Below are 23,927 nucleotides of genomic sequence, written 5' to 3' on the forward strand. Positions count from 1 at the left end.
TGTGTGTGTGTGTGTGTGTGTGTGTGTGTATAGGTGTGTGTAGGTGCCTGCTAAGATCAGAAGCATCAATACTTGAGCTTGAGTTACAGGCAATTGTGAGCCATTCGATATGGATGCTGGAAATCACCTCAGGTTCTTTGCAACAACAGTATGTCCTCTTAGCCACTGAGCCATCTCTGTAGTCCCCACAGGGTTTAATCTCTTAATACTACAACCAAAATGAGTGTATGCTAATGCATACTTGTAATCAAAGAGCCTGAGATGAGAGGATAGTAAGTTTGAGGACAATATGTACTACCTAGCAAAAAGGAAGGGGAAAGGAAAAACAGCATTAATTTCAATCTTTGTGGGCTTAGCATTTAAAAAAAACTGCACTAAATTTAATAAACACATAGATAATAGCAATGAGAAAATGTTTACTCTCCCCCACTCCCTGAAACAAGGTTTCTCTGTAGCTTTGGAGCCTGTCCTGGAACTAGCTCTTGTAGACCAAGCTGGTCTCAGACTCACAGAGATTCACTTGCTTCTGCTTCCTGAGTACTGAGACCAAAAGTGTACGCCATCACCGTCCGGCCTTAATGGAATTTTTTACAAGTAAATTATTATAATGAGTTCTTGGGAGTCTCAAGACAGGAGTGACAAAAGTGACTATTACGATTATGTATAGTGTTATAATGACTACAACTTTATGAAGGTGGATCAGAACATTGAAGTCGGGTTGTGGAGCACATCGTAAATCAGAGGCAAGTACATCTCTGAGTTTGAGGCCCACTTGGCCTACATATTGAATTCCAGGCCAGTCAGAGTTACATGGTAAGACCCTGTGTCACAAATCAGTGGTAGAGTACTTGTACAGCAGTATGCAAACACCATGGGTTCAAACCTTATCAATGGGAAAGAAAAGAGAAGATACATGTGGGCTGTTCACTAATAAATATGCCCAGAGCCTACCCTCAAAAAAAACCCAGAATGGAAACGTCTTTCTTACCAGTACAGCCAAGTCAGCTTGAGAGGCACCACCAATCATATTTGGGACAAAACTCTTATGGCCAGGAGCATCTAGAATTGTAAAATGCTTCTTTTCTGTTTCAAAATAGGCACGGCCTACTTCTACTGTTTTCCCCTTGTCTCGTTCTTCCTGGTTTGTGTCTAAGGCCCAAGACAAGTACCTGGAAGAATTAAAAAAAAAAAACATGATTATCATTATATAAATGTATATATATTTATAATATTTAAATATATTATCATTATATAAATATATAAATATATTCTTCTGCTAATAAGCATGTAAAATGTGACACCCAGTTTCATCTCCACTACTCATCTGTGTCATAAGTAAGACTAGTAAAATAAAAACAAGAAAATTAAATATGTATTGTTATGATTCAAACAGAGCTTATACATAGTCAGCTAGTCTATAAGAAAACATTATTCATAAAACCAAACTGACAACATGGGAAGGAAGATTACTTAAATGCTGGGTGTGATATTGCACATCTGTAATTCTAGTGTCAGGAAGAGAGAGGCAGGAGGATAGTGAATATTTGAGACTGTCCTGAGCTACATATCAAAAATCCTGTAAGAAAGAAAAGAAAAAACACAAAGATGAGTCATAATATTAATGTTGTGGTTTGAATGAAATGTCCCCCAAAGTCTTGGGCATGGGCTGTCTGGCCACAGTTGGTAGTAAAGTTTGGGGAGTTCTAGAAGGTGTGTGGTCTTGTTGAAAGAGGTAAGTCACATACGGCAGGCTTGCAGAATTTAAAGCCTTACACCGCAGGTTTGCTCTCAGCTTGCTTGCTCCAGCCATCATGCCTCCTAGCCACAATGGATTCAAATTCCTCTGGAACTATAAGCCCTTCTACTGATATGCACCGGTTGTGGTGCACACCTCTAATCTCAGCATTTGGGAGGCAGATGGATCTCTGTGAGTTTGATGCTAGTCTGGTGTACAGAGTGAGTTCCAGAACAGCCAGAGCTACACAGAGAAATCTTGTCTCAAAAAAACAAAAAAAGAAATGAAGAAAAATTTTGAAATTACTTCATTATGTGAGAATTATATAATTCTACATAAATTATTTCAAAACATCTATAGTAATAGCTTATAATCTTTTTGAGTCTAATACTAATTACGACTTTCCCCATTTGCCAGGCATGCTGGCACACCCCTTCAATCCAAGCACTTGGGAAACAGGGCAGGTGATCTCTGAGTTTGAAGTCAGCCTGGTCTACATAATGAATTCTAGGCCAGAGCTACAGAGACTGTCTCAATAACAATCAGATACAATAATATCCCCGTGACATAAGGGCTTCAAGCTTTTCAAGTGCTAGGGACCTAACCAGAGTTTCTCACACCAGCTAAGCATTCACCCTACTACTCACCCAGATTCCCAGATGTGCAAATCTTCAAAACAAAGTAACGTCACAAAGAACACGCAGACACACTTTCTGTTACCACTGCTAATTTTCTTCTCTTTCCTTCCAGCATTTATTTATTTATATTATGATCATATATCCTACATACAATTATAATTCTTTTTATCTCCATATGCCACTTCAACATAAGTTCTATTTCTGCTCAATACAAATTTCATAAATATAATCTTTTTTCCTCCCTTTGGTTTTATGAGACAGTTTCTCTGTGTAATCTTGACTGTCCTGGAACTCACTTTGTAGACCTGTCTCTGAGTGGTAGGATTAAAGGCATGCGCCACCACTGCCTGGCAATATAATCTTTTAATTGCAACATAATTGCTCAATTGATTTAGGATGACTTAAAATTTACTGAACAATTGTCTTACTACTACATGTTTAGGTGACTCTCATATTTCCTCAGGAGGTCTCAATGTATGTGATATGAGAAAAAGAAAACTTTGCCTGTGTTATACAGTATTTTAGACAGCAAAAATTTGTTTAAAATTGTTTTACTGAGATAGGCCTCACTATGTTGCCCAGGTTGGTCTCACGTATCCAGAGTACTGGAACCACAGGCATATAGCACTAGACCCAGCTCAAAACAGGTATTTGAACATTAAGGGTACAGTGTTTCCTTAAAAAGTAACTTCTAGTATCATAAAAGCTTACTATACCAAGTTTCTCTGTTTTTTTCTTTAGCTTCTCGTTCGTATTTCTCAAGTGTCCTTTTGTCGACCATTCCAGTCAAATACCTGTAAAGGATTAGAGACAAAGAAGTACACACTTTAGTTACTCAGTACAGTGAGGACACTACTGGAGCGCCTGAAGGGAACCTGAGCTAAAGAAAAACTGCTATTTAAAAAAAGAAACTACATTCACTTATTTATGTAGACTCAGGACAGTTTGCAGCAGTCAGCCTTCCTCTTCCACCCTGTGAGTCCCAGGGAATAAGTCTAGATGGTTAGCTTTGGTGACCTTTGCCCACTGAGTCATCTCACTAGCCAAAACCCCAACTCTTTTAAGGTAAATGTACCATTCGTAGAGCTAATTTAAATATAAAAAGGCATCTGTATCATTTCAAATTATTAGATGAAAACAAAAGTACTTCATGGTAAAAACACTGACGGTCAACACCTTACCAAGATAAACTCAGCTTATATCATCAATACTTTGTGAAATATATTGTGTAAGTAAAGAGACAACATCATGAGCCCTACAATACAAAATATAGCTAGCTGTCTTCTGTGATATTCTTAATACAAGAAAGTATCAGTCCTGACTGAACTACAGAACTCTATATGAAATAACCAGTTCACATTCTTTAAATTACTAAGGCCAAGGGCCAGAAGTGGCTCAGCAATTAAGAGATTTTCTTTTCTTCAGGAGGACCTGAGTTCAGTTCTCAGAATTCACATCAGTCAGCTCACAATCACCAACATCTCCAACTCCAGGGGAGCCAACAGTCTTTTCTGGTATCCCGGGGACACACCCATACACATACATTTTTAAAAAGGGAAGGGGGCCTGGAGAGATGGTTCAGTGGTTAAGAGCAATTGCTGCTCTTTCAGAGGACCCAGGTTTGGTTCCCAGCACACAACTGCCTGTAACTAGAATTCCAGAAGATCTAATACCCTCTTCTAGCTTGCTCAGATACATGCATATACACAATACATGTAGGTACACGAATATATACACACAAATAAAGTAATTTAATTGCTTTCAAAGGTTACCAAGGCCATAAAGCAAGGAAACTGGAAATGTTACCAATTAAGGGCTATGGAGGTATAATAATGCCCTATCATATATAATTAAAGAACATAAAAAATAACAATGGAAAATATGGTGAAATCCAATTAAGATCTATTTAATTTTTATTTATTTTTTAAAGATTTATTTATTATGTATATACACCGTGTTCTGTCCACGTGTATGTCTGCAGGCTATACCAGAAGGCACCATATCTCCTTTTAGATGATTGTGAGCCACCATGTGGTTGCTGGGAATTGAACTAAGGATCTCTGGAAAAGCAGCCTGTGCTTTAAACCTGAGTCATCGCTCCAGCTCTCCATGATTTGTTTAATTTTTAAAAAGAGCATCAAACATCCTATTGACGTTAAGAATTACACTGCAAACTTTCACCTTGCAGGCAGCCATGCAAACCCACCAAACAATAAACCACCACCAACAAAGTTGAAGTTTTTTGCCTCTGAATTGCTGCCCACGCCCCTCCAAGACAGGGTTTCTCTGTGTGGTCCTGGCTGTCATGGAAACTCACTGTCTATACACCAAGATGCCAATGAACTGAGACCTGCCTACCTACTGAGTGTAGGGATTAAAGGTGTGTGCCACCATCACATTTTTTTTTTCTTTTTGTAAACCATGCTGAGGACTCAACCCAGGACCTTATGCATGGTTGGTGAGTCAGTGCTCACGACACTGATTTTATATCCCCAGCCCAAGTTTTCTAGTTTTGATTACTGTGCCATAGTTTATGGATGATTTTCATATTAGGTTAAACTGAATAAAGGGACTACAGGAACTCTGTATTGTTTCTGCTATCTTTCTGAAATACCAACACATGAGTGTGAATATGTAAGACAAAAAATTTTCATGTTAAAGATTCTTTAGCAATACTAAAGATCATTATGTATATCCTATATATAAATTCTAATGTGCAGGTGTAGGCAATGACATTCTGTCAAATGACTTTTAAAAGTGAGATCATTTTAAAATAGCTTTTGTCAATGTGAAACTACTGTCTGAACCGTTCACTAGTAATGCCAGCTAGCTTTCATTCAGGTCAAATCCAAGTCCCATCCCTCTCATCCCAAATATTACCTACATAATCCCCTACAGTTATGATGTTCTTCACAGTCTGGATATAAAAAAACAAAACAAAACCAAAAAACAGTGAAAGGCTACTCTACAACCCATCAATAAAAAACATACTGTTGCTGGGCGGTGGTGCATGCCTTTAATCCCAGCACTCAGGAGGCAGGGGATCTCTGTGAGTTGAAGGCCAGCCTGGGCTATAGAATGAGTTCCAGAACAGGCTCCAAATCCTCCAAATCCAAAGCTACACAAAGAAACCCTGTCTCTAAAAACAAAAAAACAAAAAACCCAAAAAACCACACACACACAAAAAAACCAAATCAAATAAACAAAAAAAACCCAAAAACCAACCAACAACAACAAAACAAATCCTGCATAAATCTTAACAACCTTAGTTCGAATCCCTAGAACCCAGACACAGCAGCACACATGTCTGTAATCCTTGTTCCTTTATAGGGAGCATGAAGCTGGGGGGGGGAGGGGGAATAGAAGGCAGCTACTCTAACATATACAACAACCAACAAACAAGAAGGGAGGTGAAGAATGAGAAATTCTTTTGTATTACATAAGCACAACATGGCATGCATGTGCTCCCCTAACACACACACACACTTTTAAAAAGCTGTTAATAGCAGAACGTATTAATAGAGGTTAGTTAGTGTCTTTTCAAGTAGGTAGCTTGTATAAAATGGCAAAAATTGGGGATGGAGTGATTGATGGCTCATTGGTGATAGCACTGGTCACACAAACCTGAGACCTGGAGTTCAGATCCCCAGAATCATGTCAATCAGGTGAGGGAGGTGGGTCTGCCCTTTCTGTTAGACAGAATCCCAGAGTAAGATGACCAGAGTAAGAAGATCCCAGAGATTAGCCAAATCAGGGAACTCTAAGTGTGACTGAGATCCTGGCTCAATGAATACGCTAACACCAATCTTGGATCTTTGCATGTATGCAAACACATATGTAGACCAACACACATGCATAGGCTATTGTTAAAGTGGCCTTTTCACTTGCTTTTTACATTCAGATTGTTAAGAATTATCAAAAACCAGTCCATTCATGAATCAAAATCAAACTTTTGGTTTGGGAATGTAGCTCAACGGCAGAGCTCTTGTTCAGTGCTCACAGACCCTGGGTAGCAACACCAACACGAGGGGCAAATGAAAATAGAAAGCTCAGTGGTTAAGAATGCTCATTGTTCTTCAGAGGACCCAGGTTCATTTCCAGGAACCCACACAGTGGCTCACAACCATCTGTAACTAGTTCCAGGTGATGACTTTTCTTTTTTTTGTTTTTCAGGACAGGGTTTCTCTCTGTAACAGCCCTGGCTGTCCTGCAACACTCTGTAGACTAGAGGTGCACCACCATCACCCAGCTGATATGATGCCCTCTTCATCATGAGGCATATATATGGTGCACATACATATTACATAAACACTAATACATATAAAATAAAAATAAAAACATATTCAACAAAAACAAAACAGAAAGTTAGCTTTCATTACCCCAAGAAATTACAAATATACTTCAACTTTCCATGGTTCTCTCTTACTCCATCACCAATCAAAAAGGCCTTGCAGCCAGGCATGGTGGTGCTGAAATCCCTACACTTTGGAGGCAGAGGCAGGAGGATAAGTTCAAGGCCAGCCAGGACTACACAGTGAGACCCTGCCCCCCAAAACCAAAATAATTTTATTGGGGCATTTCGGAGGTAGAACGGAAGGTTCAGGAATTCTGGGTCATTCTAGACTACATACTTGAGTTTAAGGCCACTCTGTTTCCTCAAAAATAAAAACTAAATAAAACACCCAAACTACCTAACATTATTGCTCAGCTTACCTTCCCTTAAACAGACTCAGAATACTGATATTAGCTCACTGTTGGGCAAAATCAAGTGACACAGGTCCACTTAATATTAATGTGCTGAATGTCTCATGTTCAGACACAAAGGACACACACACTATTCAGCTGACACTGGCAAGAGTACACTGTAGAGAACTGTTTAGCTTGGTGGTCAGTGACTGGAAACTATCACAGTCACTGTCCACATCATAGAGGAGGAGCAGACCACCCAGGAAAAGATCAAAGCATGGTTTCCCGTTAATGTATATTCAAAGCCAACTAAGACTTTCTGTAATCTTGGGTACTGTATTATTTTTCATAAAATTTTAATAAGGCCTGGAGAAATGGCTTAGCAGTTAACAGCACTTGCTATTCTTGCAGAGGATGCAGTTCTACTCCCAACATTCACATTAGACAACTCAAAACCACCTGTAATTTTATCCCAAGGAAATTCAGTAACCTCTTCTGGCTTCCCTAGCCACCTGCATGCATGGCTGAACACACATATATGCATATACACAAGAAAAACAACACCTTCAAAAATTTGTTGTTGCTTTCCAGACGAGGTCTCATTATGTCACTCTGGCTAGCCTAGAATTTTATATATAGACAAGGCTGGCCTTGAACTTAGAGATCCACCTGCTTCTGCCCCCAAAATGCTGTAATTAAAGGTATATAGCAACATGCCTTGCCAAAAATAGGGGAAAAAAGGGGGGGTGTCTTGTAGGGTTGGAGACAAGACCTGGAGGTTAAGAGCACTGGCTGCTCTTCCAGAGGACCCGGGTTTAATTCCCAGCACCCACATGGCAGCTCACAACTGTTTTAACTACAGTTCCAGGGAATCTAATGCCGTTACACAGACACACACACAGGTAAAACACCAATGCACATAAAAATTATTTAAAAAGCCATAGCAATCAGGTAGGAGTGGTTCACACCTTTAATCCCAGCTATTCAGGTACAAAAATCACCACCACCACGCACACACAAGCACATACACATAACATGTTTTGTTTCTTAAAGATAGGTTTTAGAAACAGTGTGTAATAAGAGTTTGACAGTGATTAAAAACTGATGATCACACTAAAACAAAAATTACTTAACTGCTACCTTCTGTACAGATGATTTATTATTAAAGTTTCTAACTTGAGGTGGTGACCAGTTTTTATCTCCCTTTTATGGCAACATGAACACTTACAATGCCTGAAATTTATCCAATCAGATTAACTCTACCATTAGATAAAAGAGACTTACATTATTTGTCCTCCAATGGTTGACTTGCCTGCATCTAAAAGGAAGAACAAAAATATGGGAACATAGGTTAAAAACAACTGATATATACACAAAAAGAACTGGAGGGATTTTTTTGCATGTATAATCAAGTCTTGCAAAAGCAACTGAACTGTAATAGGAATTTCAGGATTAAATTCTAGGGACCTTCTCCCATGCACAAAGATTGAGGCTAAGATCCTCATAGGGCAGTGAGGACTGAGAAATACTTCCCTGATGAAGAAATTTCCATCCATCCATCCATCCATCACAAGATTTCTCTGCGTAGCTCTAGCTGTCCTGGAACTATCTCTGTAGACCAAGCTGGCCTCGAACTCAGAGATCAGCCTGCCTCTGCCTACCGAATGTTGGGATTAAAGGCGTCCCTGAGTTTAGGAAACAGGAAAGGCATTTCTCTACAAATTTCAATGTTATTCTTCTCTAAAGGGAATGTGATATAGAAAAAGGGAGACAGGTCAAGCATGGTGGGATCCATCTGCAATCCTAAAACTCAGTAGGCTGTGGCAGGAAGAATGAGGGCTGGAGGCCAGTCTGTATTACTACATAGTGAGGCCCTGTCTCACTGTGGAGGGATAACACAGAATTCAGTATTTCTTCTCACAATCTGAAAAGTCAGAAATCATATAATTAAGCAAGGTCTTATTTGGCTAACCCAGTTACTTGGCAAATACCCAGAAATTAATCTAAATTACTAATTTCTTATTTCATACAAAATTAAGATGAACAGTAACAATGTTAACCCATTAAAAGGAACATATCAACTAAAGAACAAAACATTCATATTTCTTGGATACTAATTAAGAAGTATCACAGTATAGCAAACCATTACCAATGGTCTACAGACTAATTATCCATTACACATATAACGAAGCTTATTTTTTTTCCAGCTTCTATGACATTACAAAACAGTTGATCTGCCCAAACTTCAAGAACAAAACACTGGCAATTTTTTTTTTTTCAGTTGAAGCAAGTTAAAAAACATAAAAACAGCCGGGCAGTGGTGGTACATGTCTTTAATCCCAACACCTGGGAGACAGAAAAAGAAAGTGGATCTCTGAGTTTGAGGCCAGCCTGGTCTAAAAAGCGAGTTCCAGGTCAAGGCTACACAGAGAAACCTAGCCTACAAACAAGCAAAGAAAGCACTTTACATGTGACCCTGCAGTCAACTCTCAGTGTGTGCGTGTATACAGAGCACTTTAGGTACTTCAATATTTTGACCCAGTTTCACTCAACATCTCCAAGTAGCTAAACAAGATGTTCCACAAGCTGATGTCTTTCTCCAATAATGCCTGTCAGCATGTATGAGCTCTACAAAGGAACTTACCAACATGCCCAATGAACACTACATTTACATGTTCTTTCTTAGGAGCACCTGGTGGTGCCACCACCGACTTAGGTTTTGGTATTTCTTCTTCCTCCTCCATCATTTCTTGGGCACTTTCCTCTGGTGGCCTTCCATCTCCTGAGGAACCACCCCCTGGCTCTGCTTCAATTATTTCTTCTTTGTGCTCCCATGATTCTTCTGGGGACATTTCTGTCTCTCCATTTTCTACTGAAGAAAGATATTTTAACTCAATATGTTGAACAATACCTGCCCACATTTTAAACAGTCTTTCCAGCTGGCCTCGTTCCTGACAGCAGAGAGCTGGAGCCTATACCATAACATACAGCTACACTAGCATGGTGTCATTTCCTATACCGTAACACACAGCTACACTAGCATGCTGTCATTTCCTAAGTCAGACTACAGGGAACAAAAAAGCCCAACCCCACTTATTCCAGTATCAAGATGCCCTGACAGTGGGGGAAAAAAGGAAAGTATGGAAACCAGAATAAGGAGTGTGAAAGAATTTAGGAGGTAAATTTTCAATGTAAATAGTAACTTTTGGCATTAACTTTAACAGTCACTTTGGAAATAGGTCTTGAGTTCAATTCCTAGCACCCACATACATGGTGGGTCACAACCATCTGTAATGAGATCTGGTGCCCTTTTCTGGCCTGCAGGAATAATACACGCAGGCAGAACTCTATACATAGTAAATAGATCTTTAAAAAAAAAAAAAAAACAATGGGGGAAGTAGAAAGAGACAAGATCCCTGAGTAAACTGGGAGCTTGGGGACCTTGGGGGAGGGCTGAAGAGGAAGGGAGAAGCAGGGAGGGGAGGAGAGAAAAATGTAGAGCTCGATTAATAAAAATCAATAAAAAAAAAAAAAAAGAATGGATGGGAATTTTATGAAATGTTTGTAGTGATGGTGTATGCCTGGAATCCCAGCAGCACTCTTAAAATAGAGGCAGTAGGATAAATAAATAGATCAGAGCTACAAAGATCTAGTCTCAAGAAACAACAAAGTCAAAGGAATAGCACTCCTCTTCTCGATTCGACGTGCATTCACTAATTTGTCCAGGCTGTATTAAAATTTTAATAGCAAAACATTAAATGTGGTTGAAGCAAAGACATTTCAGTCATCAGAAATGATGTGTTCCCATTACTGTCTTAATAAGGTCAGAAATGCTTACCAACAGTTTCTGAAAGGTCCATGCTAACAGCTGAATTTGAACCTAGAAAAAAATTGAGACACAATATATATTCATGAAACAGTATCTAATTTTAAACATCACAGACAACTTAATGTTTTCTTGGTTAGACATTAAAAAAAAAATTACCTTCACACAATGATGACTGTTCTTGAGACGACTCCACAGGTGCTGGTTAAGAAAAGTAAGTTTTATTAGAAATTGAGCTCTATCTTATTTATTTATCTATTTTTTTCCTTTTTCTTTTTTGGGGTTTTTCAAGATAGGGTTTCTCTGTAGCTTTGGAGCCTGTCTTGGCACTAACTCTGTAGACCAGGCTGGCCTCAAACTCACAAAGATCCACCTGCCTCTGCTAAGATTAAAGGCGTGTGCCACCACTGCCAAGCTTATTTACTGATCTTAACACAGAATAAAAGTTCAATAAACATATCACAAACCTCAGCAACTCAGAACAGTGGCAGCTAACTTGGATTTCAACTCAGAAGTCTGTTTAGCTTACTTAAAAAAAAAAACAAAAAACCAAAAACTCTACCAACTTCAGGGAACTAAGAGAAGTAACCATCAGCAAGGTGGTTCCACAGGTAAAGAGTTCACCACCCAAACTTGACAATCTCAATTCAGTCCCTTGAGTCCACATAAAGGAAGAAGGAGAGAGACTCAACTCCACAAAGCTGTCCTCTGACCTCCACACCGGCACTTACACAAAATGGTAACTTCAAAGCTCTACAGACAGCAGCCAACTTTCAATAATGGGAATGTGTTAAAAAATGTTAATCCTATTTCCCAAATCTTTCCTTCACAGATATTATAAATGTAATGCAAAGCCCAGAACAAATACAATTAGTTGAACTGTACTTATTCAATATGCTTCTCTCTTCTCTACTTCTGATAATCCTCCAAGCCAAGAAGGCTGAGACTGCAATGTTATCAAATCCCCAAGTAATCTGATACTGAATGGCAACTGTGCGAAGCCTCTGGAATACGTACAGTAATATATTCGGAAAAGGTGATCCTTGCCCAATGGGATCCCAGCACTCAGGAGGTAGAGGCATGCTGGGTTCAAAGCCACCCTGGTCTACGTAGCTAGTTAGGGGATAGTGAGAGCTACATGGAGAAACCCTGTCTCAAAATAATTATTTTGTTTGTTTCAAGACAGGATTTCTGGGGGCTGGAGAGATGGCTCCGAGTTAAGAACACTGACTGCTCTTCCAGAGGTCCTGAGTTCAATTCCCAGCAACCACATGACGGCTCACAGTCATCTGTAATGAGATCTGGCGCCCTCTTCTGGTGTGTGGCCATACATGGAAGCAGAATGTTGTACACATAATAAATAAATCTTTAAAAAAAAATGAAAAAAAAGACAGGGTTTTTCTGTGCGGCCTTGGCTATCTTGGAACTCACTCTGTAGAGCCAGCTAGTCTCGAACTCATAGAGATCTGTCTGCCTTTACCTCCCAAGGGCTGGGATTAAAGGTGTGCACCAACCCCTGGGCTCATAGGAGCTCACAGACTCTGGAATAACAGGGAGCCTGCTTGCGACCAGTCCAGACCCTGGTACTTGAGCTGGCTTTTGGGACCCTATTGCCAAAATGGGTTGCCTTGCCCAGCCTTAATACAAAGGGAGGAGTTTAGTCCTACCTCAACTTGATATGCCATGCTTTGCTGACACCCATTAGAGGACTGCACCTTTCTGGGCAGAAGTGGAGGAGAAATGGATGGGGGAAAGGGGAGGGAGGAAGCAACGGGAGGAGAAAGGGAAGGGGAAGCTGTGGTAGAGATGTAAAATAAATGAAAACGTTTAATTTAAAAAAGAAAAGGTAGTCCTGAGTTCAATTCCCAGCAACCACATGGTGGCTCACAACCATCTGTAATGAGATCTGGCGCACCCTCCTCTGGCTTGCGGGCATACATGGAGGAAGAATGTTATATATAATAAATAAATCTAAAAAAATAAGAAAGAAAAAGAAAAGGTATGTGTCACTACTGCCTGGCCAAAATTATTATTATTATTATTTTAAGTGATTCTGATGAAGTCAGAATTCTTAGAATTCTAAAATAAAGCAACAGTTCAGTTTGCAGTTGCTGAACTGCTAATCTGCTATGGCATCCCTATAGCATAAGAGAAATATATGCTGCTACACAAATATGTGAGTCTGATTTCTTTATCCCTGAAAAGCACAAATGATACAGCTAAAGACTTTCTAAGATGCATAAACACACCAAAGATCCTTTTATTTCGGGCTCTTGTGGACTTACTTCCCCACACTTATAGACCACCTCAAAGTGACGGCATTCATGAGAGCATCACTGAGGTTGTCCTTCACACTCATCCTGTGTGCACCCATGTACCTGCTCCCCGCACAGCTACCAACATGAATAATTCTATGAGGGGAAAGTTGGAGTAGCAGGACAACGACAACTGTGTCTCAAGTTAAAACGATTCTCCTAGGGCTGGGGATGTGGCTGAGTTTGAGAAGCACTTGCTGCTCAAGAATGAGGACCCAAGATCAACCCCAAGCAGACACATCAAAAGCCGAGTGTATTGCACATGCTTGTAATCCCTACCACTGGGATGGCTAGCTGACGTAGCCAGTCTAGTCTAATCCGTGAGCCCCTGGGTTCAGTGAGAGCCCCTGTCTCAAAAAATAAAGAGGCTGGAGAGATGGCTCAGTGGTTAAGAGCACTTGTTCATGTAGAGGACCCAGGTTTGATTCCCAGCAGTCACATGGTAGTTCACAACCATCTGTCGAACAGTCACCCAAACACCAAACCAACACTAACTCCCAGTTCGGGTGATCTAACAGTCATAAATGTGGTGCACAACATGCATGCAGGCAAAACATTCATACACAAAAAGAAAAACAACCCCTTTGTTTTTTGAGATAAGGTTTCTTTGGTAGCCCAGGCTGTCCTGGAACTTACTTGTTTTAAAGACCAGGCTGTCCTCCAACTAAGAGATCTGCTTGACTCTGCCTTCCGAGTGCTGGGATTAAAGGTGTATACCATCACTGCCCAGCTAGAAAGTTTAACTTTCAAAAAATGGTTTAATTTTATTTTACATGCATTGATGTTTTATCTACATGTATGTCTATGTGAGGATGTTGAATCCCCTGGAAGTAGTTACAGACAGTTGTGAACTGCCATGTGGGTGCTGGGAATTGAACTTGGGTCCTGTGGAAGAGTAATCAGTGCTCTTAACCACTGAGTCATCTCTGCAGCCCCAGAATTTAATTAAAAATTAAAAAAAAATTTAATAAACTAACTTTAGCAGTTTTCATTTCTTTTTTCAGTTTGCCCCAGCCCCTCCCCCAGACAGGGGGTTAACTCTGTCTAGCCTTGAATTCTTCCTCCTCTGCCTCCCAAATGTTGGAATTCCAAGATTAAGCCACCAAGTCAGGGTGGCTATGTGTGTATTGATTGGTTGATTTTATGTGTGTATTTGAGAGAGAGAGAACATGCACAAGCAGATGCTACCGTGGCATTAAGCACATGCATGAAGGGCAGAACAATATTTGAAGAGTTGGTTTCCATTACACATTACTGGGGGGGCAGGGTCTCTCTTGCATCTGCTGAACTATGTACTTCAGTTAACTTGGCCCATGAGCTTTGGGGGTGATTCTCATTTTGCTGTAGTAATGATGGGATTATAGACACACACCATGACATCTGGCTTTTCAACATAGTTTCTGGGGATCAAACTTAGGTTTTTAGGCTTATATGGCAAGTTCTTCGCTTTGTTTTTACCTACTGACCAAGATCTCCCTGGCCCACTTCTGCTTGCTTGCTTGCTTGCTTTCTTCCTTCCTTCCTTCCTTCCTTCCTTCCTTCCTTCCTTCCTTCCTTCCTTTCTTTCTAAAGACAGGGTCTCACTTTGTAGCTCATACTAGCCTTGAACTCATAAAGTAGTCGAGGCTATCTTTGAACTTGGTAGCACTCTTCCTGCCTGGATTATAGGCGTGCTCCAGACCTAGCTTCATCTAGGTTCACACTGCTTCCCTGCACTTTTCTTATCCCACTCATGCAGTCACTTAATTTTTTGTTTTGTTCTGTTTTCCAAGACAGCGTTTCTCTTTGTAGGCCTGGCTGTCCTCAAATTCCAGCAATCTGCCTGCCCCGCCTCTCAAATTCTGGGAGTAAAGAGTTGAATTTTTAAATGATTAAATTTTTAAATGATTAAAGCTTGAATTTTTACTAAGCTTGAATACAGTAAAAACCATTTTGGAAGTGCCAGCTTTCTAAAGGAGAGTTATAGAAGTGCTTTACTCAGGAGGCTGACTTACTGCTTAAATAAGGAACTAAAGATCTCCAGCACTCAGGAGATCAACCTATCTCACCAAAATTGCATGTAGAGATTTCTTTCTTCTATAGGCAACACTGGAAAACAGTTAAAGGAGACAACAGAACAAAGTAATAAAACACCATGGTTTGTCTTACTTCTCAAACATTCTAAAGATGGAAATGCAGCTAGACATTGTAGTAAGCCCGTACTGTCACTCTGGAGGGTGAGACAGGAGGATTACTAAAGTTGAGGTCAGTCTGGGATTCACAGTGAGTTCACAGTTAGCAAGGGCTACCACAGTAAGACCCCGGAAACAAATGCAAAGTAAAGCTGAGACTTAGAATGTGGAAGCAGAAGGATCACTTGAGCCCAAGAGTTCAAGGCTAACCTGGGCATCATGAACAGACTCAAAGTGAAGAAAGAAAGGGGTAGGGAAGGGAGAGGGGAGAAGAGAACACAGGTACGAAGGCAAAGAAACATGTTCAAAGCCATCTACATGAATATTTTTGAATGCAGGAAGGGACAGTTATAGTACTTGAAACTCAGCAGTGAGACAGAAGATGGAGAAAATTAGACTCATGGGTCTGGTTTTGAAAGGGTCTTAAGGAAACTGATTTTTGTTGTTGTTGTTGTTTTTGAGACAGGGTCTCACTACATAGGTCTGGCTGTTCTGAAACTTACTGGCCTCAAACTAACACAGATCCGCCTGCCTCTGCACCTAAGTGCTGGGATTAAAGGTAGTGCGCCACTACAACCACCCGGCTAGAGTCACTATCACTAAAATAAGTTTTGAATCTAGAGCCTGCTCCTCCATTTATTCATGAGTATACTCTTACTAAGGTGTTTAGTTTTTATAACCTGTAATCTTTACCTCTATAAAATGGGGTGGCAGTATCCAAGCACTGAGAGCTGAGACTAAGCAGTAAGCTGTGGTAACTGCTCCATAAATTTATAACAAGCATTTCAGAGTCCTGCACAAAAACCTTTAAGAATGAAAACATTAGAAAGATAAATTCCAGGGCTAGTCTGTCAGAAAATCCATGCTGGTTATAGACACTGGCTATAGGTATTCCCTTCTTTACTATTAAACAGCATGGTAGGGCAAAAAGAGCCCTAAACTAGCAGCTGGTAAATCAGCATTCAACTGTGTCATTAACTCTGGGAGTGACTTCAGACAACCACTCAGCATGCTTAGGCTTCAATTTCTCTATTCGAAACTAAGATTATATTCTGCTGTAGTCATTTTCAGCCCTAATGTTCCAAGAACCTATTTATTATATCATCAAAGCAATGTCACATACCAACCTGATATGACTTTCTGTAGTGTAACAAAAAACATTTTTTCAAGTAATCCTGAAAAGATCTTATTTACAATTTATGTCTCATCTACTTCAAAAACAAAGTATATTAAAATACATAAGCCAGCGGCATTTCAGATAGTGTAAAATATAAAAATAGAAGACACTGTCGTACTACGAAAATCAACTACCCAAAGATGGATACATACTGCTCAGTAATACAGTGATATATTGTTTGTGTTTTAATAAATAAAGCTTGTCTGAAGATCAGAGGGCAAAGAAGCCATACTAGTCAGACACACAGGCTATGGAGTGGTGGCACACACCTTTAATCCCAGAACTCAGGAGACAGAGGCAGATGGATCACTGTGAGTTCAAGACCACCCTGGGCTACACAAGATTGAATCTGTCTAAAAGAGAAATGGAGTTCACACAAAGGTGATCCCAGCACTTGGGAATCACACACTTTTAATGCCAGCACTAGGGAGGTGGAGACAGGGGCAATATGGCTGGCTGGGCGGAGAGGATATAAAGGGGAAGAGACAGGACTCAGTGGAGTGTGGGGTCCGAGGATTTGCAGAGACAGGATCTTGCCCTTTCGGTCTGAAGATTTGGTAGAGGTAAAAGATTTCTAGTGGTCGGCTGCTTTGCTTTTCTGATCTTCAGGTTGAACCCCAATATCTGTCTCTGAGTTTTTATTATTCGTGCTACACAGTCATATGTACTTTTCCTTTTTTTTTTTTTTTTTTTGTCCTTCAAGTGAAATGACAATCACCTAGTTGGAATCTGTTTGGAAATAAGCTATAATAATGGAAGATGCTTAGGAAATTCTTACTGTTTCTTTCCATTTGAAAGAAGAATTACAGTGGGAAACAGTAACAAATTCTTTTTAGAACAAAGTTATTTATGAATAAACAAACTATATTTACTGCTAAGCTACTTAGTTAAAATCTACTGAAAACAAGGACAAAACTTTTAGGTGCCCAAACCCACTACTGTTTGGTAAGAAAGAATCAAAAACTAAGATATGTCATGTTCTACTTTGGTAAATATATGAAAAAATTAAAAGTAATTCCAGCACTTGGAAGATAGGTGAGTTATGGCCCAGCCTAGAAAACACAGTAAGATCCTGCCTCAAAACAAAACCAAGACATTCATAAAGAACACCTGGCAGAAAACAGACACGTCTTTAGTGTTATCATTAGGATATCAAGGTTGAAACCATTTACTGAAGGGTCCTGGATCTTACTAGCCTCTTGCTTCCACCGGTCTTTGCACTCTTCTGCAGTCTTCCACTACCATGAACTTACTTGGCTTCTTTCTAGACTCTTTCAAAGACCATACTCATTACCTTGATATTCCTACCAGAGCATCCTTTCAATGCCTTGCAAGCATCCTATGTTCAGTAGACAGGCAAATGCTTGTTCATTGCTAGAAGTGACAGCTGAGCAAAAAATTCCCTTCTACCATGTTAACTCACCCCAAAAGTTGACTAAATCTTTTACATCTCTTTCTCTTTAGACAGAAAGATAATTCTATTTTCAACACTTTTAAGATATTTCTTCCCTGGCAAACAAAAGCAAGCAAATGAAGGCTTATATTTGTTCTCTACTGTATTTCCCTAACTTGTCTTGAGAATCTGATATTGTTTCCTTATAGTGCCAAGGATCTAGTTCTAACTTGGGGCTGTTTTATTACCAGGCAAGTGCTCTACTACTGAGCTATGTCCCCAGCAGTCCTAATAATTTTACTTTCAAAATTTATTACTATTATTGTGTGTGTGTGCGAGGGTAAGAGGACGACTCTGTGGAGCGGTTTCTTTTCCACTTAGTTACATGGGTTCCAAGAATCAAGCGCAGGTCATCAGGCTTGCTTGGCAAGCTTTGTTTTGTTTTTTAAACCTATGAAGCCACTTTGCCTGCCCTTTCCATGTTGTACGATTTCAAAGAGGTTAAAATATATATATATATATATAAAACACAACCATGCAATAAACTATATTATAACACTAAACAAAACACGCTCCCAAAGGTTTGTTTCCAGTCAAAATTTTTAAGTTTAAACAACCACTCAACCTTATACTAGGTGATGCCCCTAAATCCTCATATTCAAGCTGTCCATATGTGTGAAGACATCAACCAAGAAGCAAAATCTAATCCCCATTACTGTGACATTCTAGGAACAATGCTTACCACCAATGGGGCCCACCAACTCATTACATCTTTATTCCTGCAGGCATTTAAATTGTAAAACAAAACCTAAATCAAAAACATAGGTTGGGAAGCTGGGCAGATGGCTCAGTCTATCAGACAGCTTGCTATACAAGACCTGAGTTCAAATCCCCAGCACTCACTTTAAAAAGGCAGCTTGGTATAATAGGCACAGGTGCATATAATTCCAGTGCTGTGGGGACCAGAGGAGCAGAGATAGGAGGATCACTGGGGTTTAATTGACTGTCAGCCTAGCTCCCAGTTCATAACAGATCCTATCTCAAAGGAGTATGGCAGGCAGTAATAAAGTAGGACACTCTATTTCTTCCTCTAGTTTCCATGACCCCCCCCAGGTACCACACACACACACACACACACACACACACACACACACACACACCCTCTTAGGCTGGGGTGAGTGGCTAGGTAGAGTCCTTGCCTGGCATATACAAGAGGCTCAGGGTTGCACTATCAGTGCCATTAAAAATAAAAGACTATCCACCAGTTGTTATTTTTTTTTTAAAAATAGGAACTGGTTAACATAACAAAGTATAAGAATTCTGCAGAAAATAACTATTATTTTGATTTTGGATACTCTCTAATCTTCAAGCCCCAATGAAGAAATTTTTAAAACTATCCAGTGATCAGAAAGTCAGACAGGCATAGTGACAATCACCAGTAATTTTTTTCAGTCTCTGGAAGGCAGAGGCAGGAAGACTGAGAAGATAACCTGGGCTATATAGTGAGACCTGCCTTTAAAAAGAAAGAAAGAAAGAAAGAAAGGAAGGAAGGAAGGAAGGAAGGAAGGAAGGAAGGAAGGAAGGAAGGAAGGAAGGAAAGAAAGAAAGAAAGAAAGAAAGAAAGAAAGAAAGAAAGAAAGAAAGAAAGAAAGAAATCTGGGCCAGAGAGATAGCTCAGGGATTAAGAGCAATGGCTGTTCTTCCAAAAGTCCTGAGTTCAATTCAATTCCCGGCAACCATATGGTGGCTCACAACCATCTGTAGTGGGATCTGATGCCCTCTTCTGTCGTAGGCATGCATGCAGATAGAGCACTGTATACATAATAAATCAATCTTTTTTAAAAAATCCAAAACAAGACTAAGGATGGGGGGCTCACTTGGTAAGTGTGCGTCTAGCATGCACAAATCCCTGGGCTGAGCCCCAACATCATGTATACCATGTAACTTTCTGTGGTGAGGCAAGCCTGTAATCTTAGAACTGGGGAGGTAGAGGCAGGAAGATTAAGAAAAGTCCAAGGTCATTCTTGGCTATGTAGCAATGGGGAGACCATCCTAGGCAACATGACCTTGTCTTCAAAAAAAAAAAAAAATGAAGTGACGTTGGTTGCTTAACCTTGAGAATATACTAAAACTTAAATAAAAAATTTTCAGTCATTTTTTTAGACCTCTATTTTCATTGATAGTCACTAGCCCAATTTACTTGGCTCTGCAGAAAATTGGATTAAATGGATTATGCTTATGCTTAATAACACTTAAATGAGTTTACTCAATCATTGTTAGGAATTTGGTTGTTTTTGTTTTTTAAATTTTTGTTTTGTTTTATTTTTGTTTTTCGAGACAGGTTTTCTCTGTAGCTTTGGAGCCTGTCCTGGAACTAGCTCTTGTAGACCAGGGTGGCCTCTCACTCACAGAGATCCACTTGCTGGGATTAAAGGGTTGTGCCACCACTGCCCAGCTGTAATTTGGTGTTTTTACATTTACAAAGGGAAGAAGGTCAACACCAGGTGGCCAGTTCTTTCTGAGTAAAGGCCTTTCCAGGAACATGTAAAGACTCTTGGCACCAAAGCCCCTTCCTCTACTGCATTTCAAGGAAAAGAAAAAAAAAAGGCAAATCATCCTGTTTCCAGGAGAAAGGAGAGATGGCTGTCATCAGCAGGCTCACCCTAGAGGTTGTTCTAGAGCCCCACTCACCACAGCTCTCCTACTAGAAACACCAACCACAGACTGGCTTGATAACACAGGCAACAGGCCACGAACCTATGGACCATTCCTCACCATCAAAAGCGTCTGCTCCCCTTAGCGAGCTACATGCTTGGTGCTGCTGTCATTTGTTTTTTTCTGCTTTCCCCAAGCAAAATTCACTGATGGTAGCATCTTATAAACCCAAAGTTTTCAAACTTTAGGCCCATATAGCTTTAGACTCATACACAGGCAATATTCAGACACCACACACATAATGTTTATACTATTATTATTTCTCCTTGATGGATACAGGTTCTTACTCTAGGCCAGACTGACGTGGAATTCATGGAAATTCTCCATGTTTCTCAAGTGCTGCAATCACAGAAATCACACAACAATTAAAAAAAAATTTGTTTGCACACACCTTTAATCCCAACACTCTGGAGGCAGAGGCAGGCAGACATATGTGAGTTCGAAGCCAGCCTAGTTTAAAAGTGACTTCCAGGATAGCCAGGGCTGTTAACATAAAGAAACCTTGTGGAAAAACCAAAAAGCAAATAAATAAAATAGAATTTTAAGCTAGGCATTCGGCTTTAATTCCAGTCATAGGTTCGAGACCAGTCTGGTCTACAGAGCAAGTTCCAGGACAGCCAAGGACAGCTAAGGCTATGCAGAGAATCCTCGTCTTGAAAAACAAAACAAAATAAAGTTGAGTTTCCTTGTTTAAAGGGAAATATCAACCACACACAAATAAAAAATGCCAGTCAATAAACATTCAAACCCCCATGGTGGGAGAGGGGCAGATAAGTATGACAAATCCCTCGTGCATGATACAGCCCCAAAGTTCATTCTCCACCCCAGCCACCCAAAGCAGTCTCATCTAAACTGTTTACACATGTTCCTCACAAAAGCATTTCCCTAAACACCCTTTCACTCCTGGAGAGCAAACTGAAGCAAAAGTTTCCTAAGAAACTCATTTCCAAGAGCACTTTGCTTATTTTGGGTATTTATTTATTTATTTTTAGAGGGGTTTTCCAGATAGTACCAGAGGCCTTCACCTAAAGATCTTCCTACCTGAGCCTCCTAGGTCCCCAAGGTTACAGACAAGCACTGCCATACCTGGAAGAGGGAGTCTAGGTGACACTGACATTTGTTTTCTCTGCTTTCCCCCAAGCATCCGCCTGCCTTCGCCTCCAGAGTTCTGGAACTACAGACATCACCTAGGGGTGCCATCACACAGGCTAAAGTCCAGAACTTAAAACACAGAAATTAACAATACTCTCACTTGAAATGTGCTCAGACGATCTGAGCCTACCAGCCTCCCCGCTAAATAACTGAAGAGTCAGCATTTTTCCTTCCCTTTCCCCTTTCTCTTTAAAAAGACAATACCGCATTTACTCAAATAAGCACCAGCGCGAAGGCAATATTTTTACTCAACAGACACTGGCACAACACCAGTACCTGAAAGCAGGTTACCAACCCCACAGTGAGCTTGTAAAGAGATGTCTAAAGACTGAAACTAGAAACGACAGAAAGTATATTTTGTAGTTACTGCGTGGGACAACTATGAAGTTATCAGAAATATTCAATTGTCTCAAGTAACAGACTAAGCTACCAATACACGCACACAAACACAGCTTTTATAGCAAGAAGTCCGTATAAGGTCAACACTTTCAAGCAATTAAAGTCTAAACGTGCCACTCAGAAGGTCTTAAATCCCACTTAAAAACCTCACACAAGTCAATGAGCTTTCCTACCACATATTACTACTGAGGAATCTTCCTGACAGTTTGGAACCTTTGAAGTTTTCAAACTATTAAGAATGATAAAAGGTCTTTGTATTGACAGCCAACAGTTTCTGGCGGACCGCAGGCCTGCAATGCATCTTGGGATTCCTTCAGGTCGGCCGGTGTCACAGATATTTAAAACGCAATTACAGTTTCAATAGTAGAAACTGCAGCAGGAGCAGCTAGCTCTCTGGGTGAGGCGAAGAGACAAGTCTCGTCCCCCAACTCCTAGGCTCTCACAGCTCCCAACTGTGGGACTTCAGGCCCCATCAGTCCTCACTTTTGGGCCTCGTGGCACTGCCTGGCCGAGGGCCTGCCGGGTCCCATACGGTTCCCACGGCTGCGGGTAAACCGCGGCCTTCGGCGAAGGGCGAGCGCCGCCGGCTCCGGGACTGGAGGTGCCCCACCCAGACCAGCCGGCGCCGCTGTCAGCGCCCCACGTGCGAGCTGCTCGGGCCGCGCGTCCTCCCTACCCACGCCGGCGCGTAACTCCGGCCTCAGCCCGCCGCCCGGGCCCTGGGAACACCCAGCCCGGCCCTTTACCCGAAGGGCCTCCCGCGCTGCTACTCGCTCCGTGGTCGCCGCCGGCCGCGCCAGCGAGGGATGGCGGCGGCTGGGCCGGACCCCGCAGGAAGGACGGCACGAATTCTGCGGCGTGGACGTTGGGGACGAAGGGCTTGGCGTTGACGTTGAGTTGCCGGCTGAAGGCCGCGCTGAGGTTCTCACGCTGGGACTCGGCCACCGCCGCCATGGAGCCGGCGCCGCAAGGCCCCGGCCCGGGGGCCTCCATATCCGTCTGGTCCCAGCAGTCGGGCGCAGAGTCGCTGCTGCTGCTGCTCCCGCCACCGCCGCCTCCGCCGCCTCCGCCGCTGCCGGGATCCATGATCGGGGGGGCCGTGTGTGTGGTGAAGAGAGGGCGGGAAATGGAGGCGGGGGCGGCCGACCAGGGAGGAGCAGGCCGCGCTGACCCAGCGAGGGCGGTAAGAGAGAGGGGCCGGAGGCCAACGACTCACTCCTCGGCGTCTTGGGCGGCAGCTACAGTCCAGACTGGGCACTCGCGACCGCAGCGACAGCAGCTCAATCCTCCTCGTGTGTGCGAAAGGATCTCCTCCCACCCAACCCCAACTACCGCCGCCGGCCTCACCGCCAACCCCACGCTTGGCGTGAATTGACCCCTCGCTACTACCCGTACCTTCCTTTCGGTAGTTTCTGGCTATGTTAGCCCGCGTTTCCGTCTACGAAGCTCGGCCGACAGATAAACTACAGATTCCGACAGCACCCGCGCAAACCTGCTGCGGTTTTCTCAGGGGCCGACGGGAGTCGGAGTTCAACGATCAAGCGTCACCGGAAGCGGCTGGAGCTCCCGGCAGGCAGCGCGAGGAGGCAGAGATCTAGTGACTGACCGGCTGCCCGGTCTGTCGCAGGGTGGGTGCAGGGGCAGGGCGGTGGGCTGGGCTCTTCAGCATGCGGCGACGATCCAACCCAGCCTGTAAGGACACCAACAGCAGGCCTAACCT

General features: G+C 41.7%; 1 protein-coding gene across 2 annotated transcripts in view; it reads right to left on the minus strand.

Annotated features, from left to right (window-relative positions):
- The window catches only part of Gspt1 (G1 to S phase transition 1), a 39,270-nt gene extending 15,716 nt beyond the window's left edge, over positions 1-23,554 (minus strand). The window contains exons 1-7 of one of the 2 annotated variants that reach the window (XM_048433218.3): positions 22,954-23,554; positions 11,045-11,086; positions 10,898-10,939; positions 9,704-9,928; positions 8,344-8,377; positions 3,090-3,167; positions 989-1,169 (exon numbers count right to left, since the gene is read on the minus strand). In XM_048433218.3, the coding sequence (XP_048289175.1) occupies positions 989-1,169; positions 3,090-3,167; positions 8,344-8,377; positions 9,704-9,928; positions 10,898-10,939; positions 11,045-11,086; positions 22,954-23,293 (942 nt within the window). In that variant the 5' untranslated portion in view covers positions 23,294-23,554. Of the gene's footprint in view, positions 1-988; positions 1,170-3,089; positions 3,168-8,343; positions 8,378-9,703; positions 9,932-10,897; positions 10,940-11,044; positions 11,087-22,953 lie in introns of both variants that reach the window. The other variant, XM_048433217.3, reaches the window with a different exon arrangement.
- Between the last annotated feature and the right edge of the window lie 373 nt (positions 23,555-23,927).

The sequence above is a fragment of the Myodes glareolus genome, chromosome 9, assembly GCF_982192425.1.
Source record: "Myodes glareolus chromosome 9, mMyoGla1.1, whole genome shotgun sequence".
Lineage (NCBI taxonomy): Eukaryota > Metazoa > Chordata > Mammalia > Rodentia > Cricetidae > Myodes > Myodes glareolus.